At 38.8% G+C, this 26,286-nt stretch overlaps 1 protein-coding gene across 1 annotated transcript in view; it reads right to left on the minus strand.

Moving 5' to 3' along the window:
* Positions 1 to 6,318: 6,318 nt before the first annotated feature.
* Positions 6,319 to 26,286, minus strand: part of PRKCA (protein kinase C alpha) — a 200,461-nt gene continuing 180,493 nt past the window's right edge. Inside the window, exons 14-17 of the mRNA XM_088138294.1 lie at positions 23,538 to 23,618; positions 22,178 to 22,285; positions 20,287 to 20,427; positions 6,319 to 17,534 (exon numbers count right to left, since the gene is read on the minus strand). Of these exons, the coding sequence (XP_087994420.1) occupies positions 17,370 to 17,534; positions 20,287 to 20,427; positions 22,178 to 22,285; positions 23,538 to 23,618 (495 nt within the window). The 3' untranslated portion in view covers positions 6,319 to 17,369. The remainder of the gene's footprint in view (positions 17,535 to 20,286; positions 20,428 to 22,177; positions 22,286 to 23,537; positions 23,619 to 26,286) is intronic.

Genomic DNA, 26,286 nt, shown 5'->3' on the forward strand with positions numbered 1-26,286 from the left:
TCTTTGTATTTTTATCGCTCAGTGGCACAGCTGCCAGAATGAGTATGTGTTAGTGCACGAAAACCGCAAACTCTAATGAAGCATATGGCCTTTCCTAGAACAGGGTTGGTAATACAGCATCATTTTTAAGATTAAGAAAGGTTGGAAATGACGAGCTGAGTGTCCCTTTAGAAAGCAAGTCCATCCTGAACAAATCGGTAAGTTGAACAAGATGTTCTTCGTCAGATCAAAAATATGCATTACGCTACAACTTCAGTTGTTTAAATTCAATACAATTTATGCCATTGATTTTGTTTGTATTTAAGCATGTCACAGTGTGACAGAGTTATTTTTGAACTGGAGGTGTATTATGCTTTTCCAAGAGTGGCCACTGACTCAGAAAACAAGACAGTGGAGGCTTTAATGCTTTGAATTATATACAGTGACATTATTTACAGCAAGTATTTGCAAGGGGTATATGCAACACCATACAGGTGTTCACCCAGTGTCAGGTTTCCTCCTAAGTCTCCTTCCCAGAGACTGTCCCCCTCTAGATCTCCCTCTCCCTCCCCAGTTTCTGGGCTTGATCACAGAGAGTGAAAAGAAAGGAAGAGGCTGGAATTTACCGTAGTGTGCTTAGCGTGGCCTGACCCTCGCCTGCTTGGCTGAACACCTACTGTTTCTCTGTTGAAGGAAGAACCTCTCTCGGCGTCTTCTGCCCAACCCTTCCCCAGAGACCAGAGCTTCTCTGCCGACAGCTGATCTCCTCCTTCCCCTCTGGGGTCTTGGGTGAAGCTGCCGCCTGGAGCCCCCCCCCCCAGGTCCTCCCTTCCCATTCTTGGGTCTTGGGTGGAGCTCTCGTCCCTCTGGGTCCTCCCTTCCCTTCTTCCAGGAAAGCCACCCCTGGACCTTTCTTCTCCCTTCCTGACCAGAAACCAACAACTGCTTTGCACACTTAATTTCTCTCTCCAACCATTCTGTTCACTCTGTTTTGTACAGACTTTCTCTCTCCTCTCCTTCTCTCTTTCTCCAGTTTTGGGTCAGACTGGCAGCATGTCCCCCAGCAACTGAGGAGGTGGGTGTCCCCCCAGGGCTCTAGTCCCCAGCACCTATATACCAGGTTGGGCCAATGGGACTCTGTCTCTCCTTCTCCCCACAACAGCCCAGGCTAGCAGCCAGGTCAGTTCATCAGCCCTCATGACAGCACAGCTGCCCTTCAAGTCCAGAACTGAGCTTTTTCTCCCCTTTCCTCTCTCTGCTTTTGCTGACTCACACCAGCACAACAGCAGCCAGGCCAGGCCAGGCCAGGCCACTAAAACCCATATGCCACAAAGCATCTTGAACTTTGACCTGGCTGCTAGCCCGGGCTGTTGTGGGGAGAAGGAGAGACAGAGTCCCATTGGCCCAACCTGGTATATAGGTGCTGGGGACTAGAGCCCTGGGGGGACACCCACCTCCTCAGTTGCTGGGGGACATGCTGCCAGTCTGACCCAAAACTGGAGAAAGAGAGAAGGAGAGGAGAGAGAAAGTCTGTACAAAACAGAGTGAACAGAATGGTTGGAGAGAGAAATTAAGTGTGCAAAGCAGTTGTTGGTTTCTGGTCAGGAAGGGAGAAGAAAGGTCCAGGGGTGGCTTTCCTGGAAGAAGGGAAGGTTTAAACTTTAAACAATCTCTTTAAACAGATTGGCAATATCAGAGTGGAAGATAATGTCACAAATGTTGCTGGTTGAAGTCAATTTTCTCTGTTGGACCCGTAGGAGACCTCACAAATATCACCTGAGAACTGGAGGAGGAGGAGGAGGAGGAGGAGGAGGAGCCTTGTTTAGGTATTCCGGAAGAATTAAAAAGTCAGCAGGGCAGGAGCCCCTCCCAAATAAAAGCAAACTTTCAGGCAGCTCTCCAACAGGATGTCTGCACGCCCAGCCAGTTTATAGAGGGGAATCTTATTTTCCTAAGGATAGAGTGCCTATTTCCTTTTATGTTCCTTTAATTTATGAGCAGTAAAGTATAAAACATGATATGAAATGTGGCCTGATTATTATTTTCTTGCTGTTACAACCACTGATTCAGCAACCATTCAACATTAGGATGGCGCCAAACGAAGGGGACTTATGACTGGTCCTTGAAGTTGCGGCCGTTGCAGCATCCCCGCAGTCATATGATTGCGATTTGGGCACTTGGCAACTGGCTTGCACTTACGACAGTTGCAGTGTCCCGCGGTCACATGATCACCATTTGCGACCTTCCCTGCTGGCTTCCCACAAGCAAAGTCAACAGGGGAGGTGGCAGGAGATCACAAGTCGCTCTAGGAAGTTGCTCCTTCTCCCGCCGCTTTTTCTCCCAAGAAGCCCCTGGGGAGCAGGGCAAATGCGGGCCCCAGGCAAGTGGACGGCTGCCTGCCCAGCTGCATCCACACTGTGCTGTAGCACCTGCCCCCAGCCCGCTTGCACTTGTGCCGTGCTGTAGCACCCACCCGTGTGTCTGGCCACTCTCGCATAAAGGCTCAGTTCTGTGTTCTGTAGCTTCTGCGATCAAGGCAGGTGCAAAGAATACATTTGGTTTCTTGTGTTCTCCATATATTCACTTTGGATCTGTTTCATTCCTTTGTCATCGAATAGCCCAACCCTTCCCTGGCTGTTTTTCTGCTTTGAGTGCCCTTAAAGTAACCCTTCTTGCTCTCCTTTAGTTTTTTGGCATACGGTCCTCAAATTCTTTCTTTGCATTGTGTATTATGTTGTTCTGTTCCACATACCCTCACACGCTTCCGTATACTGTATTCAACCTGTAGGCTTATAAATAAAATACAAATATTACAGAACATCAGTAAGGTTAGTTTCATGTGACAATTTTCAAAAGCACACCATGTTTGAGGAAGTCCTGAACTTCTTAATTGCATATTCTGTATTATAGATTCTATAGTAGATAAGTAGTAGAGGTTTTTTTTACCAGATAGTTTTAATTAGTCCATATTCAAACAAACATAAAATAATGTAAAATAAAATAAAAGTGAACAATTTAACACACACAAAAACAAAAGGAAAGAAAAAACATGGCACAACATGAAAAGCAAACAAACTCTGTAACTGCAACTATATCCTAAGTTCACCTGATCTTATAAGTCTTAAAAAAACTAAACTAAACTAAACTAAACTAAACTAAACTAAACTAAACTAAACTAAACTAAACTAAACTAAACTAAGCTTTCAATATTGACCAAACCTATCCAATAATTTTTTTTCTAAAGGGAAAGATAATGTGATATTACCGGATTAACCAAATATATAATTTTCTCAAAAATTGATTAAGTAGTAGAATTATGACATGCAGGATGCTGAATACATTGTACCCTTGGAAGCTGAATTACTGTTCAAGCATAGGAGGAGGAACAATTTAACCAGAGTCAATTCCAGTGTAAAAAAAGCCAATTCTCAGATGGTGAGTGAAAATATATCCCAGCCATTGGTGCTGAGATCAGATGTAAAATTTAAGAGGTGTAATGGATTCCAATGGAAATGAAAATGAAATTGGAAAAACAGTATCGAAGTGACATATTGTTTAGGCATTACAAAACTGGCGTTTATGGAGCTAGTGTAAGAGTCAGGATTCAGATCTCTACAGCTCTGAAGTTTATGGGTTTAGGACAATTCCCATTATAATCTGCATAACAGATTGTTGAGAAGTTTTCTCCCAATCACTCTTTAGAACAGAGATGAACAACGTGTCTGCAATCAAGGGCCAGCCTTGGCTTTTGATTGCTATGCTGAGGGCCATGTTCCCAAACAGTGAATGGACTCAGGGCAAAGTATTTAACGGAACTGGACCAGAAAATAAAACTGGTAAGGGTCTTTCCCGTTCATTTAATGCCTTCCTTTGCTGTCATACAGTATTAATGTTACCAGAACAACCTTTGGAGGTGATCTGTGGCCCAATTGCAGTTCTACAGTGTCAGGTTGTACAGCTCTGCTTTAAAATCTATCTTTCTGATTTTGAAACATCCCTACACATGGTTTTGAATTCAGTTTTTGGTTTCAGTTGTCTTCCACCTTTTAAATTTTGCATCTCCATCAAGTGCTCAGAATAGATAAACTGGTGATACACTTCTCAAAGTCAGCACTGTAACTCTTTGTGAGAGCTGATTCTCACATCAATACGGGGGCCAACAGCCATTTCCAAAGCAATTTCTAGGCGCAGGCTGACCCCCTTCTCAACAGAACCAGGCATCCTCCCCGTTTTATTGAAAGAGCGTAAGGACGAGAGTGAAAACCCGACAGCCTTGGTTTGCCTTTATATAGTCTTCCTATTTGGAAACTAAAACACTTGCCAGAATTCCTGTTGTTACTTTAACCCTTTTCCTAATACATCTTAGAGAAACTCATTCCATAGATCAGGGTTCTCCAAAGTGGTCAATAGTGATCCCAAAGGGTCAATAGGACTATCCATTGTTGTTATTCATAGTACGATTAGTTAAAGTAGTATTTATTAAATTATTTTCATATAATAAATGTTTGGGGGTCGATGAACAATCTGAAACTTCATGAAGGGGTCGATGAGCTGAAGAATTTGGGGACCCCTGCCACAGAGTGTTTTCCAGTCCTGATTACAGCCAAAGAAGTCTGGCACCATTTCTCCTTCATTTGCCTTCTTCTCCAATTCAGTTACATGCCACATTCTTATCACCTACTGTACATCAGAACCCAGGTCCAAGCACCTGCACCCTTATTAGCTTCCTCCCTCATCAGAATGTCGGTAACAGTGTGGTGAAAGGGAGGACTTCTGCTCTGCTCTTTAAATGAGACGATCAGAACGTCATTCTTTGCAACATAAGCATGCTTCATTTCTAATGGAACTCATTTGAAAGGCAGACAATAATGAATGGATAATGAAGGTTGCTTCCATTTTTAATGGATCATGAGAGGGTAGCATTTTTCAGTCAACAACTCATACTTTGAGACCCAAACTGTTTTCTGAAATGAAAGTGCACACATTCCCCTCCATACCACATTCCAATTGTCATCAGGTGGAATGTCTCAAATATGCAGATGTCAATAATGCGTTCCCTTCCTCTCTTTTTATCCAGTCTCGTGCTTTTCACATCTTAGCAAGAACCTAGACAGCAACCCTCTTTTTGCTTTGGCAGCAGTTTTCCAAATGCCTGTTAATAATCACACATATCTACAAATAACTTTTCCATAATGAAAATAAACAGCTGAAGACTGAAAAAGGTCCAGAACAAGGGTATAAAAAAAATCTTAATCAGCTGACTTTCAGAAAGATTTTATAAGTATGCTAATAATTTCAGATGCGCAGTCATATATGATAATTCAGATTTGGCAGGGATAACTAGAAACTGGCTGATACTAACTCAAATCATTGCCTCAATATCTCATTCAATATTGTCTGTTACATGGATTGGCAGCAATGTTCCATAATTTCGAGTCTTTCCCAACCAACCTCTTGGGAGGCCAGAAAGATTACATCTCTTTGACATATAAAACATAGGGGCATTTACTCAACTGGAGAACTAAAAAAAAAAAATGTAATACTGATTGTCAGATTAACCTGGCTAGTATGATGCTTTACATATACACAGATGAATAAATTTTATCTCAGTCGGATATCACTGAGTACAAAACTCCTAAATGTAAAAAGCTAACAGTTCTGGAAATAACCTTACAGATGTATAGCAAAACATTAACCCCATTAGCTTTGATTCCATGTAACAGTGCTTAGAGTCTAGGCTATATATAACATCCAGTTGGTTCCTTCTGCACATTAACTATCACTTCATCTTGCATGATGGCTAAGAAAATGGAAAAAGGTGATTATAAACCTGGAATTGCCCTCTCCTTATGGCAACATGTAAAACATGAATTGTTATAAATTGTTTTGATTTCATTGTGCTGTACTCTATTTCGCCATGATATTAGCATTTGCACCTTTAGATGCCCCAGGAAATAACACCCAGTGACCCTACATGGATTGCCACTATGCAATAACACTATACATTTCTGCAAATAGTAAGGGGCAGAAGGGTATAGATTTGCAGCACGCACTTGAAATTGCAAGACAGCTCTAACCCCATTTTTAAATGAATACAGCAGAGGCAGATTCTTGGATGTGAGGGTTACTTCTAAGCAGAAATGAATTTGCATTCCCACTGGAGCAGATACAGGTATGGAGTGGATCATTCTGGACAAGCAGGTAATGAACAATTATACAAAGAGTCTTATTTAGCAAGTGGAGAACCATCTAGTTTAAACTGAAAAATCCTCATTGATTAAGTCAGCAACCTCCTAAAACCTTTGCAGTAAGAAAGACTCCCACAAAAATAATTGTCAGTATCTTTATTCATACTCAACTTGCTTCCAAACTATCATTACTATTTAACAAAAAAAAGTCATGCAAACAAAGTTTAATTGTTAAGTTTAAGGAAAAAGTGCAACAATTTGTACATTAATCTTGTCCATTTTTAAAAACATCTTCTCCCAGCAAATGAATGGCCTCTCCATTTTCTTTACAGTACCATGCAATTATTAAATAATTAGAAAACATTGTTCTGTCTTCCAAATAGAAATATTGAGCCTTAAAATAGTATCATATATAAAATGTAAAATTTTATTGGGGTTGACTTTTGTCCAACGAGAGAGTGGGAACACAGCAAATACTACAGTGTAATCGTTCTCATTCTTTCATGCAAGAAATTCATCGTATAGGGGTTATAAGCTCTCCCTTCCATGTGACATATGGATCTCAGGCTTTACATTGACAAAATTACATTACATTTTATAAAATTGATTGTGTACACCTTCTAAGCAATGAAAAGAAATAAAAGCTCTGAAGTTTGTTCTGAGATAGTTTGGGGCATTGATTACAGTATAAGTACGTCCTAGGCCTAAACTCTGCATAATAATTAAGCATAAGCAGGCCAGCTAACTGAAATGGGATAGTAATGAGTTGGTTAAAATTAACCTTTTGAATCCCAAAGCAGATGAGATCTGGATGGGGGGGGGGCAGGTGCATCTACAGATGTTCAGACAGAGCCCGAGGGGTCTCTAGTTGTAAAAGGCTTAGCCAGTCCCTAAGATGCAAAGATGTGGGAAGTGGAATCCTTTGCCGTGGAAGGCCTGAGGAACACTCAGGGGAGAAGGCGTGCTCTTGTTAAAAAAGGGTGGATGGACATTATTTGCATACTTTACCCCAAAACCTCCTTCACAGAGATTGTCATGGGGTTTGCATAGGAGAAATTCCCTGCGGATTTTGTAAAATTTGAATATCAGATCAAAATGGATTCAGGCCGTCTCTCAGTACATAATCTGACACTCTTTTCATCAGTTGTTGAGAATAATCAAATAGTCTTTGACAATGATCAGAAGACACCCAATTACCTCTGAGCAAAACCAAGTTATCCAGCTTTTTGTCCTGTTATACTAATTTATATGATCATGTAAATGTGCAACTTGCTCATGGATTGAAATAAAGTGATTTAATTTCTGCTGATGGGATTAGTTGCTTTCAAAAGTCCTCCCACTTTCCGTGCTTCATGAAATCTTGCTTGAAAATATACAGTGTCCAATTTCTTTCTCCAGAAAATATCCTATAGCACTCCATTATGCTAAGACTTTTTTTTATGCAGTGTTGGAACCCCATTAATAGAAAAACCACCTTTATACTTTAGCAAAAGCAGCATCTTGCAACACTGTACAGGACTTTGCTTGGCAAGGGCTAAAATATTCCAGATCCCGTATGAGACATGTATTGGGTTATGTAATTTTTCTTCAGCAGTACTATTAAAAGTTGTATAAAAAAGTACAAATAGCACAGCATATTCAGCAAAATATGTAAATTGTTGGATTCTCTATTAAAAAGTGTAATATTTGTTTTTTTGTTTTTTTAACTTGGAAGTGCAGCAAGAATAATAACCAAACAGACCTCACAATAGACTGTGAGGATATAGATAATATTGTTATCCCCATTTTACAAATGAGGAAATTGAGGCAGAAAGGTTTCATACCTTGCCCAAGGCCACAGAGGGAATCATTGGCAGAGCTGAGAAAAGCAGTCCATTACTCCTAGATCCCACACTTGTAATTCAACTATGAGGACACCTGTATTGCCCCCCCATCACATTAAATATTTTCATATCCCAAGAGACTTTTTAACAGCAGGCTTTCCTAAGGTGGTGTAAATGCCAAGCTTCACTGACACAACTATTTACTGACAAAGTAAGGAAACGAGCAGTGTTAAATCACTGTCAATTTTAAATATTTCAGATATTGTACTTTTGGATTTGCTTCTTACACTTCAAGTCAACAATTTGGGGGGGGGTCTTTTGGGGGGTTGAAAACAGCTGCAATGGAATTTTTGCACATTTTACAGATGCAATGACAGCTGTAACAACTTAATATTCAAGATAATTTCATTCTCTCCCTCCCCCACCCTCCCCATTTCTAAACTGAAAATGAAATATTTTCTCTCTACAATAATGTATAGAGTTTGGTTCAGGAGGATTCTTAAATGGATATGAATACATTTGACCCATGCAATATAAGCTGAGAATCACAAGCAGTCCATGCCATGTATGTTCTGTTAGGTACCTGAGCTGTGCTCTGTACACATCTCTCCCCTGGAAAGATCCCTCTGGAGTAGAGGGGGGCAGGGAGGAGAGGGAGAAGGGGCCTGGGTGATGCCCTGATTATACCAAAGTATCAGTTTCGGCAACCTTCAACAGCGTATTCTTACAAGATGTTCTGTTGGTCTCGTTTTGCATAAAAGATTATTCTGAAGTGGAGCCAATACTTTGTTCTGTGAAAAGATGCTTTCTAAATTAATGATATACAGTCTTAGTTCTTAAGTAAACATTGCTTTAATTCCACATACTGTAAAACCAAAGAGGAAAACATATCTCCTATGTTTGTTGACCTATTTTAGTCTCTAGGAGTACGAGGAGGCCTACTGACAAAGAAGCAAGATGAAAGTTAAGTACACACAGAACTTAAGTACTCCATTGAGGAGAAGTGCTGCCCTTTATTTATTTATCTATCTATGTAATTATTTATTTGCTGAAAACAAAGCCAAGGGATTAGAGCCCCTATAGGATGTTTTTGAGGAACATACAATTCAGGAGCTACATTCTAGGAATTTTAAAGCCCTGCTCTAGCAAAGCCACCCCGAACCAGATGCTTAGACAAAACCCAAGTCTGAAGGGCTTAAAAAGCAAGTGTTTAGGCCTAAATTAACAAAGACTTCAGAGCAGACCTAGCTTAGAGGGCTAAGTGGGAGACTATTGCCTTGCAAGGACCGACTCTATGGTACCAATGTATCTTAATCCAACATTCAGATTTTAAAAAAGGAAGTTATCGTACCTATTTAACTATTCCTACAAATTTAGCAGGAGGATACAGAAGCCCAGGCAACTAAACTATTTTGTGGTGGGAGATGAAAGAGGCGTCTACAACGATGCGTGACATGAAGCAAATGGTTAGGGAGATGCCTCCCCCCCCGCCGGTATTAAAATCCAGCATCAATCAATGATAGAAATGGAGGACAAAAAGGAGGAGGTCATCTCACAACACAAATGCAACTATGGAACGTGGCAGAAGATATAGCAACGCCCAACACTGATGTTTTGAAAAGGAGATTAGAGAAATTCATGGAGGGTAAGGCTCTTAATGGCTACTAGTCATGATAGTTCAATTCAACCTTAATATCTCTAAATATCAATTGTATGGGATTTGTGCAATATGCATGTGTACAGGTGCTCCTGGTAATGGAATACTGTTGGATCAATTCATTTTTATTTTTTAAAAGATCTTGGCAATACCTGCTCTGGACTTACCACTCTGCTTAAGAAATTTTGTCATCTCCTCATCCTGTAACTTTTTAAGAAGGAATACACTGTTTTAGAGTAATGCTGGGACTGAGCAATGACAAAGAATATTGCTGTTCTATTGAGTGGACATAGCCTAGAGCAAACGAATATGAACATTTACCTAAATAAATTTAAGAAGGAATGCATTTGCATTGTCTAACAGAGGTAATTTCTTCTACCTGACTGAAAAATACACAGGGGCCTTAAAATTTATGCAAAATTCACAGATCTGTTGTTGATTGTATCTTTAGGGATAAATTGTGGCTAAAACTGGAGCATTTGTTTACTGACCAAAGGCTGCTTTATCTTGTCAAGACCCTGTATCCATCCTTCAGCTCTGATGTGACAATGCAGGCCAGTTTTACTGAAGCTTCCCCTAAATCCGAGGGATTGGGAAGGGATGGCAAGGATGACTTCTAGCCTCTACTCAACTTACACTTGAATGATCTGAAAAATACGTTAAATAAGCTTGATAGACCTTTGCCAGCATTTGGAAAGAGGAACATTTATGTTTTAAGGTACACAGATGATGCAATCATCCTCTTGTTATAGACCTGGACTAAAATATGAGCTAAACAAATTTTTAAATGTTTATAAATGGTCAATTTTTCAAACTTTAGAGCAATTTCTTAGAGATCAGTTATGGTAAGTGAAAGATCAGAATGTTCAAATGGTTACTTTGCAAAGATGGTGACTAGGTAAGCAACTCAAGAGTACAGGTCAAGACTTTTCTGTGTTATTTTCTCACTCGCATAAATTATGCTTTCCAGACACTTCAGGGCTTGAAACTGCTATTGTTTCTTTTATCTTAAAAGGGATCAGTATCTTTCCACTGTCATTTAAGTTTTTAATGCTACAGTTAACCTCTCATCTCCTTCATGGCGCTGCCATTTGGATCCAGAGAATGCCTTCAGATCTGAATTGCAGCAAACTGGTGTCTTGTGTGCCCACTTACAGTTCCCAAAATGTGTTTCCAATACAATAATTTTATTGGAAGGACAGTTCCTTTTAGAGATTAGAGCACAGCTCTTTGGTCTGTTGTGCTTGCTGAGAGTACCTATTTTTAGGATAGCCCCTGGTTTATTTCCTTATCTCCCTGCAGAGGGTCACAATTGCTCCTGACCAAATTTGAAAGCCCAAGGAGCTCACTGAATTGGGCTACTCCCACTGCTTCTCTATCTGGGCAGGGGATGATTCTGCTGTTGCACTAATAGTTGGAGTATTTCCCTTCCAAGCCTCTGAGTTTATGCTCATTCATCCTGTGCACCAAGCTCTTGGCATTTTATTTGAAAAGGGTTCTCAGCCAGCTTCTTATCTTAATAGAGTTCTTGTAATTAATTGTCTTGGTTCAAAATAGGGAAAGGAGGACAACAAGGCTGTATACTGTCACCCCGCTTATTTAACCTATATGCAGAGTACATCATGAGAAATGCCAGGCTGGAAGAATCACAAGCCAGAATTCAGATTGCAGGGAGAAACATCAATAACCTCAGATATGCAGACGATACCACCCTAATGGCAGAAAGTGAAGAAGAACTAAAGAGCCTTTTGATGAGGGTGAAAGAAGAGAGTACGAAAGCTGGCTTGAAACTCAACATTAAAAAAACTAAGATCATGGCATCTGGACCCATCAATTCCTGGCAAATAGAAGGGTTAGAAATGGAAGCAGTAACAGACTTCATTTATTTGGGCTCCAAGATCACCACAGATGGAGACTGCAGCCATGAAATTAAAAGACACTTGCTCCTTGGGAGGAAAGCTATGGCAAACCTAGACAGCATATTAAAAAGCAGAAGACGTCACCTTGCCGACAAAGATCCGCATAGTCAAAGCTATGGTTTTTCCAGTAGTAATGTATGGCTGTGAGAGCTGGACCATAAAAAAGGCCGAGCGCCGAAGAATTGATGCCTTTGAACTGTGGTGCTGGAGAAGACTCTTGAGAGTCCCCTGGACTGCTAGGAGGTCAAACCAGTCAATCTTAAAGGAAATCAACCCTGATTGCTCATTGGAAGGATTGATAATGAAGCTCAAGTTCAGATACTTTGGTCACCTAATACGAAGAGAGGACTCTTTGGAAAAGACCCTGATGCTGGGAAAGATTGAAGGCAAAAGGAGAAGAGGACGGCAGAGGATGAGATGGTTAGATAGCATCACTGAAGCAATGAGCATGAAACTGAGCAAACTCAGGGAGGCAGTGAAGGACAGGAAGACTTGGCGCGATATGGTTCATGGGGTCACGAAGAGTCGGACATGACTTAACGACTGAACAACAACAAAATTGTCAAACCTTTGTTTGACAAGGCTGAATGTATCCCCCTCACCATTGTACAAGGAAGATATGAGGGGGCTCTTCAATTCTTGGGGGCTTGTCCATGTAATGATCAGGAAGTCGGGTCTAAGCAGCATGTCCTCCTGTACTGTAATTTTTACACTGGAGCATGTCAGCAATTGACTATACCTATTACGGAGTGCAGAAGCAGCTGCAGAGTAGTCCAAAAAGTCCAGAAGACAGTCATGAGTGAGTGATCAAAACCCTGTCCCTTTTTTATTGTTAACACCACTTGATTTTTGACACTTCATCCCCCTTAGATGACCCAATTAGACTGTCCTGCCAGTTCTGTGTTCTATCTTAGCTGAAAGATAAAATTCCAAGGGTTAGTGTCAGTGGCTATTAGCAAGGATTGTCTCATAGGAGAGGGATTATCTGGGTCATTGCTGTACTGCATTTTTATAGTGTGTGTGTGTGTGTCTTTGTTGCATTTAATGTTTGTTTCTTATCTTGGCTCTTGCCATCAGCTATAATAAATTGTCAACTGAGGTAATTAGAAAGAAGAGAACTGCATTTGTAGAGCCACTTTTCCCACTTCAGTACCCACAAGATGTGATGGATAACAACACAATTAGAATGAGGGCAGTGGAGTGGAGAAGGCTGTTGCACAGCAGTGGTTGAATCATTTATAACACCAATGTACATCTAAGACACACTGAACAGGGGCCCAAAATACAATTTATACCATAAATTGTGATGATGATGATGATGATGATGATGATGATGATGATGATGATGATGATGACTTCTTGTTGTTGTCATCTATGGTAAGTGCCACACATTTATGTCCCTATGATTATCAACTTGTCAGTTGGTTGTCTCGGGTGATTTATGCCTGCATTCCTTGGCACAAGTGCCCCCTTCAGGGACTTCTCATTATCTCAGAGTCAGAGCCCTAAGAATATATGCTGTGCACTGTCTGGTCTACTTAGTCTGGTATTGCCAGCTTTGACCAGCAGCAGTTTTCCAGGGTCAGACTGATGCTCTGCCCCATCATTTGCAAACCAATTCTCTTTAACTGGAAATGAGGCAGATGGCACCCCAGCCTTTCTACAAGCAAATCAAGGCACTCTACTGTTCAGCCGTGGCCTTTCCCTTTTTTGCAGCCTTTTGAGGGCTTTTTGGTGGGGAAACTAAGCTACCCAACTTGATAGGATTAGGAAAAAGCAGAATATAATGTTAGGTCAAAATTAAATTTGATTTAAATAAATAACTTAATTAAAATTATTATTTCCCATGTAATATGTTCCAAATCTATATACAGGTAGTCCTTGACTTATGACCACAATTGGGACTGGAACTTCCGTCACTATACCATGTGGTCATTAAGTGAGTCATGCCCAATTTTACGACTTTTTGCCATGGTTAAGGAATCACTGCAGTCATTAAGTGAATCACATGGTTGTTAAGCAAATCTGGCTTCTGCTTGTCAGAAGCCCCCTGGGAAGGTTGCAAATGGCGATTATGCGACCCCGGGACATTGCAACCAGCATAAATACATGCTGGTTGTCAAGTGCCCTGAATTTTGATCACATGACCGCGGGGATGCTGCAACAGTCATAAGTGTGAGGACCAGCCTTAAGTCACTTTTTTCAGTGCCGTCATAACTTTGAACGGTCATTAAACAAATGATCATAAGTCAAGGACTACCTGTAATGTATATTTTTACAGCAAATTATTTGATTTTGAGAGTCTGCATACATGTCATGGCATCTCTTTTTAGTAAAGATACTCGAATACTTCGGACTTGAATAAAACACCTCAAACACCAGATTTTACATTAGAGAAACTTGGCATTTTGTTTCTTTCACTGTGGAAGTGTTATACACAATTTTGGCACTTATTAATAACAGTGTTATTGTGATATATCATACATACAAAGCAATCAGTTGAAAGGAGTCTGAAGAAACCTAGGATTTTCTGTAAGCAAAATCCATAGTTTCTTGAAAAAGTTTTTCTACTCAGGATGTTCATGGTAATTTTGTATTATGTTCCCCAAAGTGCTATTACCATGACAGGTGCATCTCCCCAATAACTTGAAGTGTATTTGAGTAAATTGGGGGACTTGACCTAAAATATTAAATGCCCAGTTTATGGCTTGGTGGTTGATCTCTGCCCCAAAAGTTCTCCATTAGGCACTGGCCCAGCCTAATGAAATTATATGCTTAAAAAGGCAAAATGTGCACATTTTTTTTAAAACTGGCTATGTCCTGAAAAATAGGCAAAGGAGAAGTTGATGTCAATTAAGTTTTATCTAATATGTTTAACCTTTTTATGTGTAACAATTGCTTTCTGTATACTGGTCATATTTTTAAATTTTTATACTATTACATTATAAGTATAAATATACTTAACAAATATTTAATACATTTAAAAATATTTATACTATTAAAAAACAGCTAAATCTGCATTGCCCTGCTTAAAGATCTCTTATTCATAGTCTGCTACAACTTCCAATATTACATCCACTTAACGGCATGAGCATCTCCTGTTTTAAGTTACTTGTTGGTGTCTCTTCAGTACTGCAGTTTGCACAGCTGTTTAGTTAGTTGATTCTCAGCTGAACTAGAGATATAGTACATTTTTGCAGGCCTATTTATTTCTTTATGACAATTTGGAACACTAGATATAGGAACTGGAATCAGGAGTGTGCTCATGTAAGTGCTAAATGGGGCAGGAATATTTTTACACGGGGCAGCAAAGTTTACAAAAAATTGTAACTATCACATTACATGTTTGGTGAGATGTCAATCTTCTTGTAATTTGTTCATTTACTGAATTTATATGGCTGCCTATCTCACACAGTGATCCCAGGTGGCTCACAACATGGCATCTCAAACTAGATTCTTCCATTTTCCCAAGTGGCTCATGGCCACAGTTGTTTCACAGCCGATGTGGTGTTTATTTGGGGCTTAGGTTTAGGGTCACCTTTACAAATGCTTTTTGGCACACAGTTGTAGAGAAAACACATGCCATTACATATGAAAACCTGGTCTATTTTGTCATGGTTGCACACCTCCTGACCACCTGTATTCAAAATAGCTTTCCTAATAAATTCCACACACACTGAAAAGTGTGTATTTGTGTGTGTTCTGTTCACACAGAACATGCTGTGCATGTTTCTCTGTCCCAGAGAATTCCAGAAGGCGGCAAAAAAGCAAGTATAAAGTGACCCTTGCACAGATCCTTGGAGAAAATGAGTATGTTCAGGGGAGCAAGAGGTTACAAAAGGGGATTTTGCACACTTTTAAACTGGTATGAAAAATTAATCTTCAAATATAGTTGGGAACCTCTTCTTCATAATTTTATGGAATACATTTCATTTTGAGGGCACATTTTTCTGTGACAAAATTAATAAGCAGATGGGCCTTCCAGGGGCTCTCATGCACATATTTCGGCAGCTAAGTGTACAGAAATTAAGAGGGAAAACATTACAAGAAAAAGCATATCACATTTACATGCAAAAAACCTACAAATCCGCTATTTATCGACCTTAAAAATGGGTATCTTCTAGTGAAATAGCCGGGGGGGGGGGGAGTGAACCAATTTAAAAGCAGGGGTATAAAACTCTATGAAAACTCTGATAATTATAGCTCTAATATATTGTTTTCCTCCCCCACCCACCAAAAGTAATAGATATGCAGTAAGCGTCCAGTTTCCCCTTGAAAGGAAGCCTCATACTGAAGGAAGAAAAAATGTGCAGGTAAACGGTTGTTCCCCACGTTTCCTGTTCAAGTTCCTTTCTCACATAACCCTCATGCTGCTTTTCAAACTGCTTGAGCGTGAAGAATTGACTGAGGGCTATGGTGCAAGTTCTCTGCAGAGGGATGGGGAGAATTGGCCCTCCATGCACCAGCAGCTTCTCTTTCCTGGCTGGGAATGGGTAAACTTTGCACATGTGTGTGCACTGTGTTCACTGTGCTCAAAATCTTATAGCAGTTTAAGATAATGTAGCAGCAGAACGACATAAAAATAACGCACAGAGCACAGATTTCCCTAAACTATCACCAAGGTGCAGCATTTTAAAAGTCCTAAACAAAACCCAAATAGTAATAGAACACTAAGCTTCACTAGTATAGCACAGCTGTGTCTTATTAAAATGTGTACCATAGGAGATACAATTACCCATAATATAGATTAACTTAATGTTGTTCATTAAACATGCAAAATTCATTGCATGATGCATATTCAAAAATGTATTCAACAGCTTCCAACAGCAGTTGAAGAAAACTTATTCTGTGTTAATTTTCACTTTGATTTCTGTGGTTCCAGGTATTCTAAACCAGTATCTTAAAAGCTGAATTTATTTTTAGAAACATTCCTTAATTATCTCAGGCTTGACTCTGAACTCTACATCTCTATTAATTTACTGTACACTTTTTATATTCTATTCATGCAGTTTACTAAATAAATAAGTATAAATTGAAGAGTTAGGGATGTGTAGATTAGCTTCAGAGCCAAGTTAAGAAATATTTAGGATAAAATATTAAAACTAGCTTTACAATAAACTTGACTAGTGGTGTAAATTAAACAGCAAAATGGCACCCTGGATCATAATATAATCTCATGGAGATTAAAAATAATACATATATCAGTATTAAGCAGTTTTACCTTTGAGCTAGTTCATCACAGGCTCTAGTTAGTATTCATCCTATGCACATAATTTTTATTTTATACTGAAAACTTTTTAGCGAAAACTTATACGAAACCTCTATTTTGATCAACTAATCTTAAAAGATCTTACGGGCCTTGTTTGTTCATATATTTGTTTTAACAGCGATCTGGCCAACTGTAATATTGAAGTAAATTTTCTGGATTTCCCTTTATTCCATTTTTTTCCCAGGCCCCTTATTATTCAGTCCACTTACATTTCCATCACTTTCTTTCTTAACCCCACATGATACTCTCAGATCCATTACTAACCATCTAAGAAGAAGTTTTCAGAGGTACAGGATATAGAGAAAAATAGTCAAAGTTATAAAAATGACAAAGGCTAGCAGTAATCTATAAGCAGCAGTGATTCCTAGATAAATACACTGGGTGATCTTCTACATCCACACGTTCCTTGGCATCTTCCCTTCCTCCTTATCCCTACAATTCCCAGACCCAAATGGAATCAACAAGGCAAAGGTCTAAAAACTCCAAGGCTAAAGGGCAATTTTCCACTGGGTTGCTTTCCTGAGTCTATGGTTTTCATACTGCACTCTGCAACATGGGATGTACAAACTGTGGATTGACATAGGAGAACCCCTCAAAATCTGTTTGGTCTATGTTAGAAATGACCAGCTGATCAGGTGGCGTTAATACTGGTTGTCCTCTGGTAAAGAACTTGTCGAAGTTTTCGGCACCCTTGCCACACTGTAATTAAAAAAAAAAAAAAAAGGGAGAGATTTACAAATTGGAAATCCTTAAGTAAACAGATGCTAGAGTACTTAAAAAGTCTATCCTGCTCTGAAGATCATACATAGGAACCACATTTTTTAGTCCTGAATAAAAAGGCTATGATAATAATCTTGAATGAAAGAGCCATAATAATATTCTTGATACAAAGAGTCACAACTGTCTTGGATATACATTCAGATGGATGAAAATTAAACCTAGTGACTGGGGATATGAAAAGCAAGAATTCTTGTGCTAGCTAGGCCACCCTGTTCAACAATGGTGATCATATTCAGACCTAATATGCAATATCTTTGTTTGAATGTACATCTAGGACCTAGTTATGTGCACAAAATATTTATATTGTAGGATATATGCATTCCAATTATTACATATTTGAGAATACTGTTTCCAAGTCAGACAAAAACATTTCAGGCTGGAGGCTCAAAATAGCCCACACAGGATTGGGAAGTCTTCCCCTTAAGCCCAGTGTAGGATTTTAGCCTTGTGGCCTTCCAGAAGCTTCTAAAAGCCAACCTGTTTTGGAGAGCATTCAGGAGATAATGAGTTGACAACCTGATTGCTGTGCTTGTGTTGTTTTTGTTTTATATATTGTTTTTTTTTTAATGTGAACCACGGGAAGTCCATACAGATTGTGGCAGTATATTAAACAATGTGAGATGAAATGAAATGGGTGGCAGAAATGTCACTATCCTAGCTGGTTAGGCTCTTCCCATAGGAAAATAACTTCAACAAATAAATTGAAATGGATCAAAATGTATTATCTTTCAGATGAAGCTGCTAAACTCAAATCTCACTGTATTAAAAACATGCAATGCCATGATTTTTAAATCCTTTAAAAAATGAATCTCACAGACTTTCTGTTTTGCGTTACTGATGTGTGCCCGGAAAGTCACATACTGACTTGTGCTTTCCCCCAGGTCACGCTTGCTGTAATATTCTAAAACTCAAACAGGAACCCTGGCACTTAGAAGACAATGTTACATTTTAGTGGGGAAATATATATTAAATGGTAACTGCTATTGCTCACAGCTGTCTTGCGGGGAGTTTTGTCATGAACGCGTCATTTTTCTGCCAAATACATTCTCTTAATTTCTGGTTGCAGCAATCAACAGAAAAGTGGTTCAAATAATACATTCTATGGCTTCTTTGTAATGTTTTCAAAGGGCAAACTACTTCATGGCAATCAAAAAGGTTTTTAACATGATGGGCATTATGGTTGAATTCCAGCCCACGTACTAAAAATAAATGCTTTACAGATTACTTATTTCACATCTCCAGTTTATTCTGTTCCATTTCTTGTGAATGGCATTACATCTCCATCAAACATTTTTAAAAGCCCATCTTGGTACATAATGTAATTCAATATCTTCTCTACTGCCCACACTAAAGCGGAAAAACAGCTTTAGGTACCTAGTGATTGTATGAAAAATAGTTTCATCAAACTCTTCAAAAGTATTAGTACTACTTAATCTTAGAAATATATGACTTTTGATGCTTTATGTCCAAGTTTTTTGACAAGTTAAATCATATATATTTCAACAGAAAAAGAAAAACTACTGGGAAGGGAAAAATTGAACTCAGGACTGGCAATTTAACATTGACAGACTTTGAGGAGATGGGAAACATCATCCAAGCTATGCTTTCTGAATTATGCTGTTTCCCTCTTGCACTTCCAGCCAGCTGGGAAACAAATACAACAGGTTTTATAGGATAATGACTTCAAGCCCATCTCACTCAGGAAATAAAAAAGATGACTGCATACAAATGGATTAGAAGGCATCCATTTACTCCCCTAACTGATATGGAATATATTCCCATTCTGAGCGCAAAACAGTAAGAAATTATTAAAGAATAATCTTAGCTCTAGAAAAGGCCAACATATAGTAAATATTAATCCCTTGGGATAGGCTTTTACACACTCGTTGTCCCCTGATTTCACCGCAGCTTTCTCACCAATAAAGATGAATAGCATTATGCCATCATGGCAAAAGTTCCATGTAACTCCAAAAAGTCAGCACTGCAGGTTCTTCCCCAATCCTTTGAAGATCCATGATGCATAAAGCTGTTACATTTTGATTAATGTGAAAGGAGGAGAGTTGGATCTGTCTAGCCTGTACACTGGAAATTTCTGGGCAAGATATCTCATGTGATGGATCTTTCACCAGAAAATATCAAGCCTGTACACATATCTATAGAAGCTCCACTCAACCTACTTATGCATCATTTCTGTTTAGGTCATAATACAAGAATCTCTCCTGTGATTTGAAAGGATCAAATTTGCTCCTTCTGTTTAGCCTCGTTGCATAAACTTCCACTGTGCCTTCAGAGCTGCTTTAGAGGCCCTTCTCTAGGTTGCAGGTGAGAGGAGTGCAATATGAGAGAGTAAGGCCTTTGTTCTGGTGGTTCTCGGAGTCTGAATCTCTCTCTTCAGAGGTTTTATCATGCTGACTCCTCTCAGCACGTGCTGTTTCTATAAGTACCTTCCAGGTGGTGTTTTTAAATTCTGCCTTTATCTCAGCATACTGTTAAATCTTCTGCATCTATTTATTTATTTGGTTCTGCCTTAATTTTATAATACTTGTCTTGAGTTTCTATTGGCATCTGCTCTAAATCTGCTTTAAAATATCTAAATAAAATAAAACTTGATTTTATTATGAGACCATAGATACCACATGCTGAAAGAAACATTATTGTCCATCTCATTTACCACTTTAGGTTTGAACGGAGGCTGGATATCTCTGTTCTCCAGTCTATCCCAGTCAATTCTCCTGAAGAAGGCATGTTCCCTAATGTCTCTTTCTCCTTCGGGCCCACAGCCGAGACGTTTTGCAGGGTGTTTAGTCATTAACTGGAAATCAAGCACACAAATGATACAATGAGATTTTTCAGAATGAAGGGAGGAGCAACACACAGTCATCAATGTCACTTTGTTTTCCTCAATGTCTGCTGCTGTAATCCTAAATTTAAAATATCTATAATTCATAGTATATTCCTAAATTCCAAATTGGTTGCTGTTTTCTCTAAATACAGATCAAAGACAGATTTTTGCCATTTTGCTAGATGTTCAGTTTTTTTAATGTTCACAAATTAAAAAAGAAAAATTTGAAGAAGAAACAGACACATTTTTGAATCCAGAATTACTAAACTAATACTCACTACTATCACTTTAAAATGTTCACTTGATTAGCCAATGGTACTGGGAAAAAGGATTTACCAGGATGTATATTTATAGATATTTTTCACCACTGTTATACTGTACAGAAATAAATGTCCTTCTCAGATGCAGAAATATTTTTCCTCTTCTGTCAAGAATTAAATAGCTAGCAATTTAAAAAAAAATCTATATTTAAAAAAAACCCACCACAAGAAAGGTTGAGAAAGCATATTTTCTTAATTTCTGGATAGCGTATCATTCTAAAAGCATGAGCTTCAACTATTGTTGCAACAAGGGAAAGAGAAAGATAGCTATCTAAAGAGCAAATCATGAAAAATATGCCATCTAAGGTTTAAAAGAGCTTTAAATACATTTGGGACTACATAATCACAAATAAAACTGTATCAGATGAACATCCCTGTCCAGACATATTTTTTGTGTAAGAAAGTGCATGTTTTCTGAGTTATGACATTCATCCATGTTCTCAGACAGAAGCAATATCCATTTACGTAAAGGAAATTCATCTTGTGTGAAGCACACAAAGAGAAACAGACAACATTCTCCTTTTCACTATCATTGTTGTACAAGAACTTTGGCTCACAAATAGCTAGTGAGAACTGAAAATTTTGAATTTCAAAAATGGTTCTTATGGAAGAATACATTTTATTAACTATTCTGATAGTATAAAAGTGAACACTTGTGACAAATATAAAAACGTTGGGTCGATTCTATTACAGCAACAGTGCTCATAAAGTATCTAAATTCACTCTACTCATACAGTAACTGATAAATGCTTCATATCTCAATCATCAATTTATATGACTCAGAAAAAATATCACAGCATCTCAGATCAGTACACCTTACAACCATTAAGCCAAGATCATCTTCAAGCAGAGGGTCTTGGATATCAATGCTCAAGTTGGCATGAATCCCTAAAAGGGTTGGCCAAGAATAAAAAGACATTCCAATTAGAAAAATACTTAACAATAGGTCTGGCACAGGGCCAAAGAAAGAGCACAATTCAAGCTCCTGGATTCTATGATAAAAATGGGCGATTCTACTGAATACTGTACTCAGAGAGGAAATGTATATGTGGTGCCTTAAACAGAGACACACATTCTCTTGTACTGCCCTCTCTATTCCCCAGCGAAGGAGCTACCAATCAAGAGGACAGCCCCTGGGACCCCACTATCAGATTATCTTATTTCCTTCAGCGTACAAACAGACTACCAAATTCATAGCTAAAGCCATCCAGTGGAGAGAACTTCCTACCTAGATCACATTAGGATCAACTGCCAAAATGACAAACATATTTGAATAGTTTACTGCTTTTTGTATAACTTAATACATTGAATCTATGTTATTTTATTTTATCATGTCGATACTGTGTTACGATTTGATATGGTTGTTTGACTGATCAATAAACTAAACAATACAACCGTACCCCTTTGCAGATGGACACAGCTTCTTTGGACATTGCTTTGGGATAGGAAACATTATGTTCCATTATTGACTGAAAGAGTTCATCTTCATCCTCACCATCAAATGGAGGCTGTTAAAAAGAAAGAATTAAATGATTGATATGAAATTCAGAATGAAGGCCTACACTGAATATTTATTCAAAAGCAGATCATTATTTCCCACTGGCTCAGACTACCATTTGGTCAAACTGACTGGAGATACTGTGGGAGTTTGGGGGAAGGATGAATAACGCTCTGTTGTATTTGTAGGACAGAACATGACCTTCGTGCGTGGGAATGGAAGAGACGATGTTTTATGCTATTCCAAGCTTTAGTTGGTAGTCCCACAAAGTGTGCTGGCCTCGTATCTGATGCCCTGACTGTTGGAAAATGATGGGTCTCCCTCCTGTTCTGCATCTACAATCCCTGGGTGAGGTTACCTGGAGTTTTGGAATCCAATGTCACCATACGCTGATGGTTCTGACCCTCTCAATCTCAATCTAAAGAAGCTGTTCATGTTTTTAAAAAGAGCTGTTGACTATACAGTAAGTATATGAAGGAAAAGAAATTGAAACATTGTCTGTTTTGGGGTATAATTCAAAGAGCAGGTTATGACCTAGCTCTAATGGATTTGCAGCTAACTGGAGTATTGTATTTTTCTGTATGATCTTAACCTTATTTTAAGATCTCTCAAAGTCCATTTCTTCTATTTTCTTTGAAAACTTTAAAGATAATAAAGCGCCTTCTTTGCAGCTTCATCTACCATCCTTCACAAATGAAACCTATCACTGATAGCTTCTACTGACAGTTTGCAACACATATGGCTTGTTTATTTTTAATTAATGTGTGATGTGCTAATGTGTGGGTTATGTGAATAAGTCATACCTCGTTTTAAGACAGTATTTGGAAATATAGTTTGTTGCTGGCTTATGGATTGAGAACAATATATAAAGGAACATGGCTGGATTTCTGGCTCTTATGTCCTGCACAACCCTCAATCTGAAGAGTTGCAAGAGAAGAGTAGCTGAAAAGATGGAAAACAAACCAGGAACTGGCCAACAAATGAAACACGATTTATTTGGTTCATCTGCAAGACTGACTTGTTCAACAAGCCATCATATTTTAAGACAAAGTATTATTTAGATGATGCATGAACATAGCCGTTGTTTGCATGTACTACTGAAACCTCGCGGTTTTAATTTTTGGAGAATATTCAGTTGGTCAGTTAACTAGAAATTTAGCTATTTGCCTTTATTTTTACTGTTTCTCATTTTGCATTTCATTCCTGACCCATTTAATGATTTAAGGAACAAATCTTACATCATGAAATGGACACATTCTTACCTGACCAGCCAGCATCTCATATAAAAGTACTCCGTAAGCCCACCAGTCCACTGACTTTCCATATGGCTGATAGGCAATAATCTGCGAATTCCAATGAAAAGCTTCAGTAATATATACTTGAGCGTATATAACTTTTGAAAAAGATATAAATTCAAGTATACCTCTATAAAACACATCAGTTATACTAGTAGCGCAGTGCATCAAAGTGAAACTTTTTTTCTTCAATGATTGATACAGAAATCATGGATATTTTTAATACCACGAAGTGCTATATCTGAAGTGGTGATATTTAAGTTTAATTGTGTTGAGGGGAACAAGTTTCCTGTTATGCAAATAGTAAAATGGGATGAACTGGCCTAGCCAATTAATCTTAAGGGGGTAGAATTTTACCCCAATAGCCCCGGATCTATTTGGCATGAGTCTGTTTCTGCAATCATCTGTGCTATCTGAACAGCTGAAGTTACCTAACCCTTTCCTATCCCACAGCAGACACAATATCCTAGAAAGTCCCAGCAAAAATGAGACCGCTCTAGATAATCTGTCTCTATAGCTATTCTATTTTATCTGACATTGAGGAGGAGATAAAGGGGCAGAAATGGGTGAGCACGTTGCTGTTCACATTGATATTATAATGCTTGTTGCAAGTGCACCATTATGGATGTGATTTTTTTTATTTACTCCAGAAAGAAGGAAACATGGGAAATGGGAAAATAAATGACAGCCTAAGATAATGGCCCTGGGGCAACTGACAAAATTGTCATTGCTCACGTGCAATGGGGAATAATCCATCTGGGGAGTGGATCATTGGGTTAACCATCTTGGGTGAACCTGGCCACTGAGGAGCCAATTACTCAGGTGATTCTGAACTAATATATAGATCCAAGGGGACATCTGATTCTGTGTACTGTGTATATAGAGCTTACACAGCAGTAAATCTTAGTGATATCCCTCCATTGACCCTTGAGACATATCAACCCTTAAAATATATTCAGACAGCTCCCTCTGAGGAAGGAGCAGCATTTTTTTCTGTCAACAGTACTGAACTATAGTTTCAACTGGGTGATTAGACCTTATGGAAAGCTACAATGAAAAACACATTTGCTGGAATTATAATGATAATTATCATTTGTGCTATTGCACACACATTAATCAAATGCATCCTTGGATTAACACCACATGGCTGCATTTAGAGAGTTCTGGATCTCATAGTAGTGAATTCAAGTTTGAAATCAAGTATTTTCTCAAACCCATTTTCTGAATGATTAATGGGTGAGAAGGAAAAAATGAGAAGACATCTGGAGCTCTAAAGGTTAATTACATATAGGCAAAAGTTACAAATATGTCATAAGGTTAATGCACCTATTTACAAATATACTATACTGAGTGGTGGTGAACAGCCATAGAGGCAGGCAATCCAAGTTTGTGTTGAGAGAAATGGTTGATGGTTAATGACCTCAACCTGTGCAGTGCAACCACACATTAATATTATGACCTGGACCAGGATTGGAAGAGGAAGAGAACATTGTGGTACTTTTTTCACTTTCCCTGAAAAAAATATATGAACATAACCATGAATATAGTACTCTTTTCATATTAAATTGCCTCTCATGCTACTCCTCTCTTAATAACATGCAACATTGTTAACACAGATAAAAATTGGTAGGAATGGTATGATTTAAGAAATGGAATGTTCTGCAGTTCTCTGGAACTTTCTGTTCCATTATTGGGGAAATGGGAGCTCAGTTTTACTTAATTTTATATGTTAATTGGCATGCAGCTTCATGATATGCATCTAAGGCCATCTATTTCCTGTTACACACAAGAAAAGTCTGACTGATTTGGTTCCTAACATACTTTCCTACACATAAAATCTCTCCTCTTTTGTGGAAGAGTCTTTTTGGGGGGTTTCTTGGAAGCTGACTGAATGGGAAGAAAAGCCATCAGTCAAGGCCCTCTAAACCCCTGCAAGTTCCTTGTATCCTCCCCCGCTGGCCCAGAGCCCCCAGCTGTCTGCAGCCAATCTGCAGGAGGAGCACATGGGGCTCCATAGAGACGCTTACGAAAATTACTTCCCTTATTTCATCTTGAAAAGCATTGCATGAGCAGAACTCCATTTATGAATGTCTAGATCTCAACTATTATCACTGTTTTCTTTATGCCAACAATTTTCTGAGAGAAGTAGTTCATTTATAAAACAGTATTTTTTTACTTAGGGGACTGAATGTTTTCAGGACTTCACCTAAACTGGATCTCTAGCTTCCTAAACATTTGTTAGAATGAACTCTCTCTCTTCGTAGGTTGAAAAAAATCCCCGAATTTTTTAAAATGAAGATTAACAGCTTTCTTTCAATATCACCCTTATTTAAGGTAACACAGCTTCCTCACATGTGCCTTTCTAACATAAGAGTAGGGATTTTTTCCCCCTGTGGAAAACCATATTACCTCATTCATATTGAGAGCTGGGGACTCCACCTTTTTCTGTCACTCACTCATTGTTCCATTCATCCTTCTCCTTTTCCTCTCCTCCCTCCCCTTCTCTCTTTTTCTCCCCCCCCCACCTAGGGGGTTATCAAAGAAAACAACAGACTGCTTTTGTCTGAGACCTCCACTGATTAAAGAAATACATTATTGTTACTGAGAGCCACAGAGTAAAGTTCTAAAAGGCACAGCTTTGGGTTACATCAGACAGTTCCTTGCCAAAAGTGAATCTGCCCATCCAGTCTGGTCACTGAGAGGGGCCCAGCTGACA

The sequence above is a fragment of the Python bivittatus genome, unplaced genomic scaffold, assembly GCF_059951505.1.
Source record: "Python bivittatus isolate LINGU-HERP-01145 unplaced genomic scaffold, Pbiv_v1 ctg000220_np1212, whole genome shotgun sequence".
NCBI lineage: Eukaryota > Metazoa > Chordata > Lepidosauria > Squamata > Pythonidae > Python > Python bivittatus.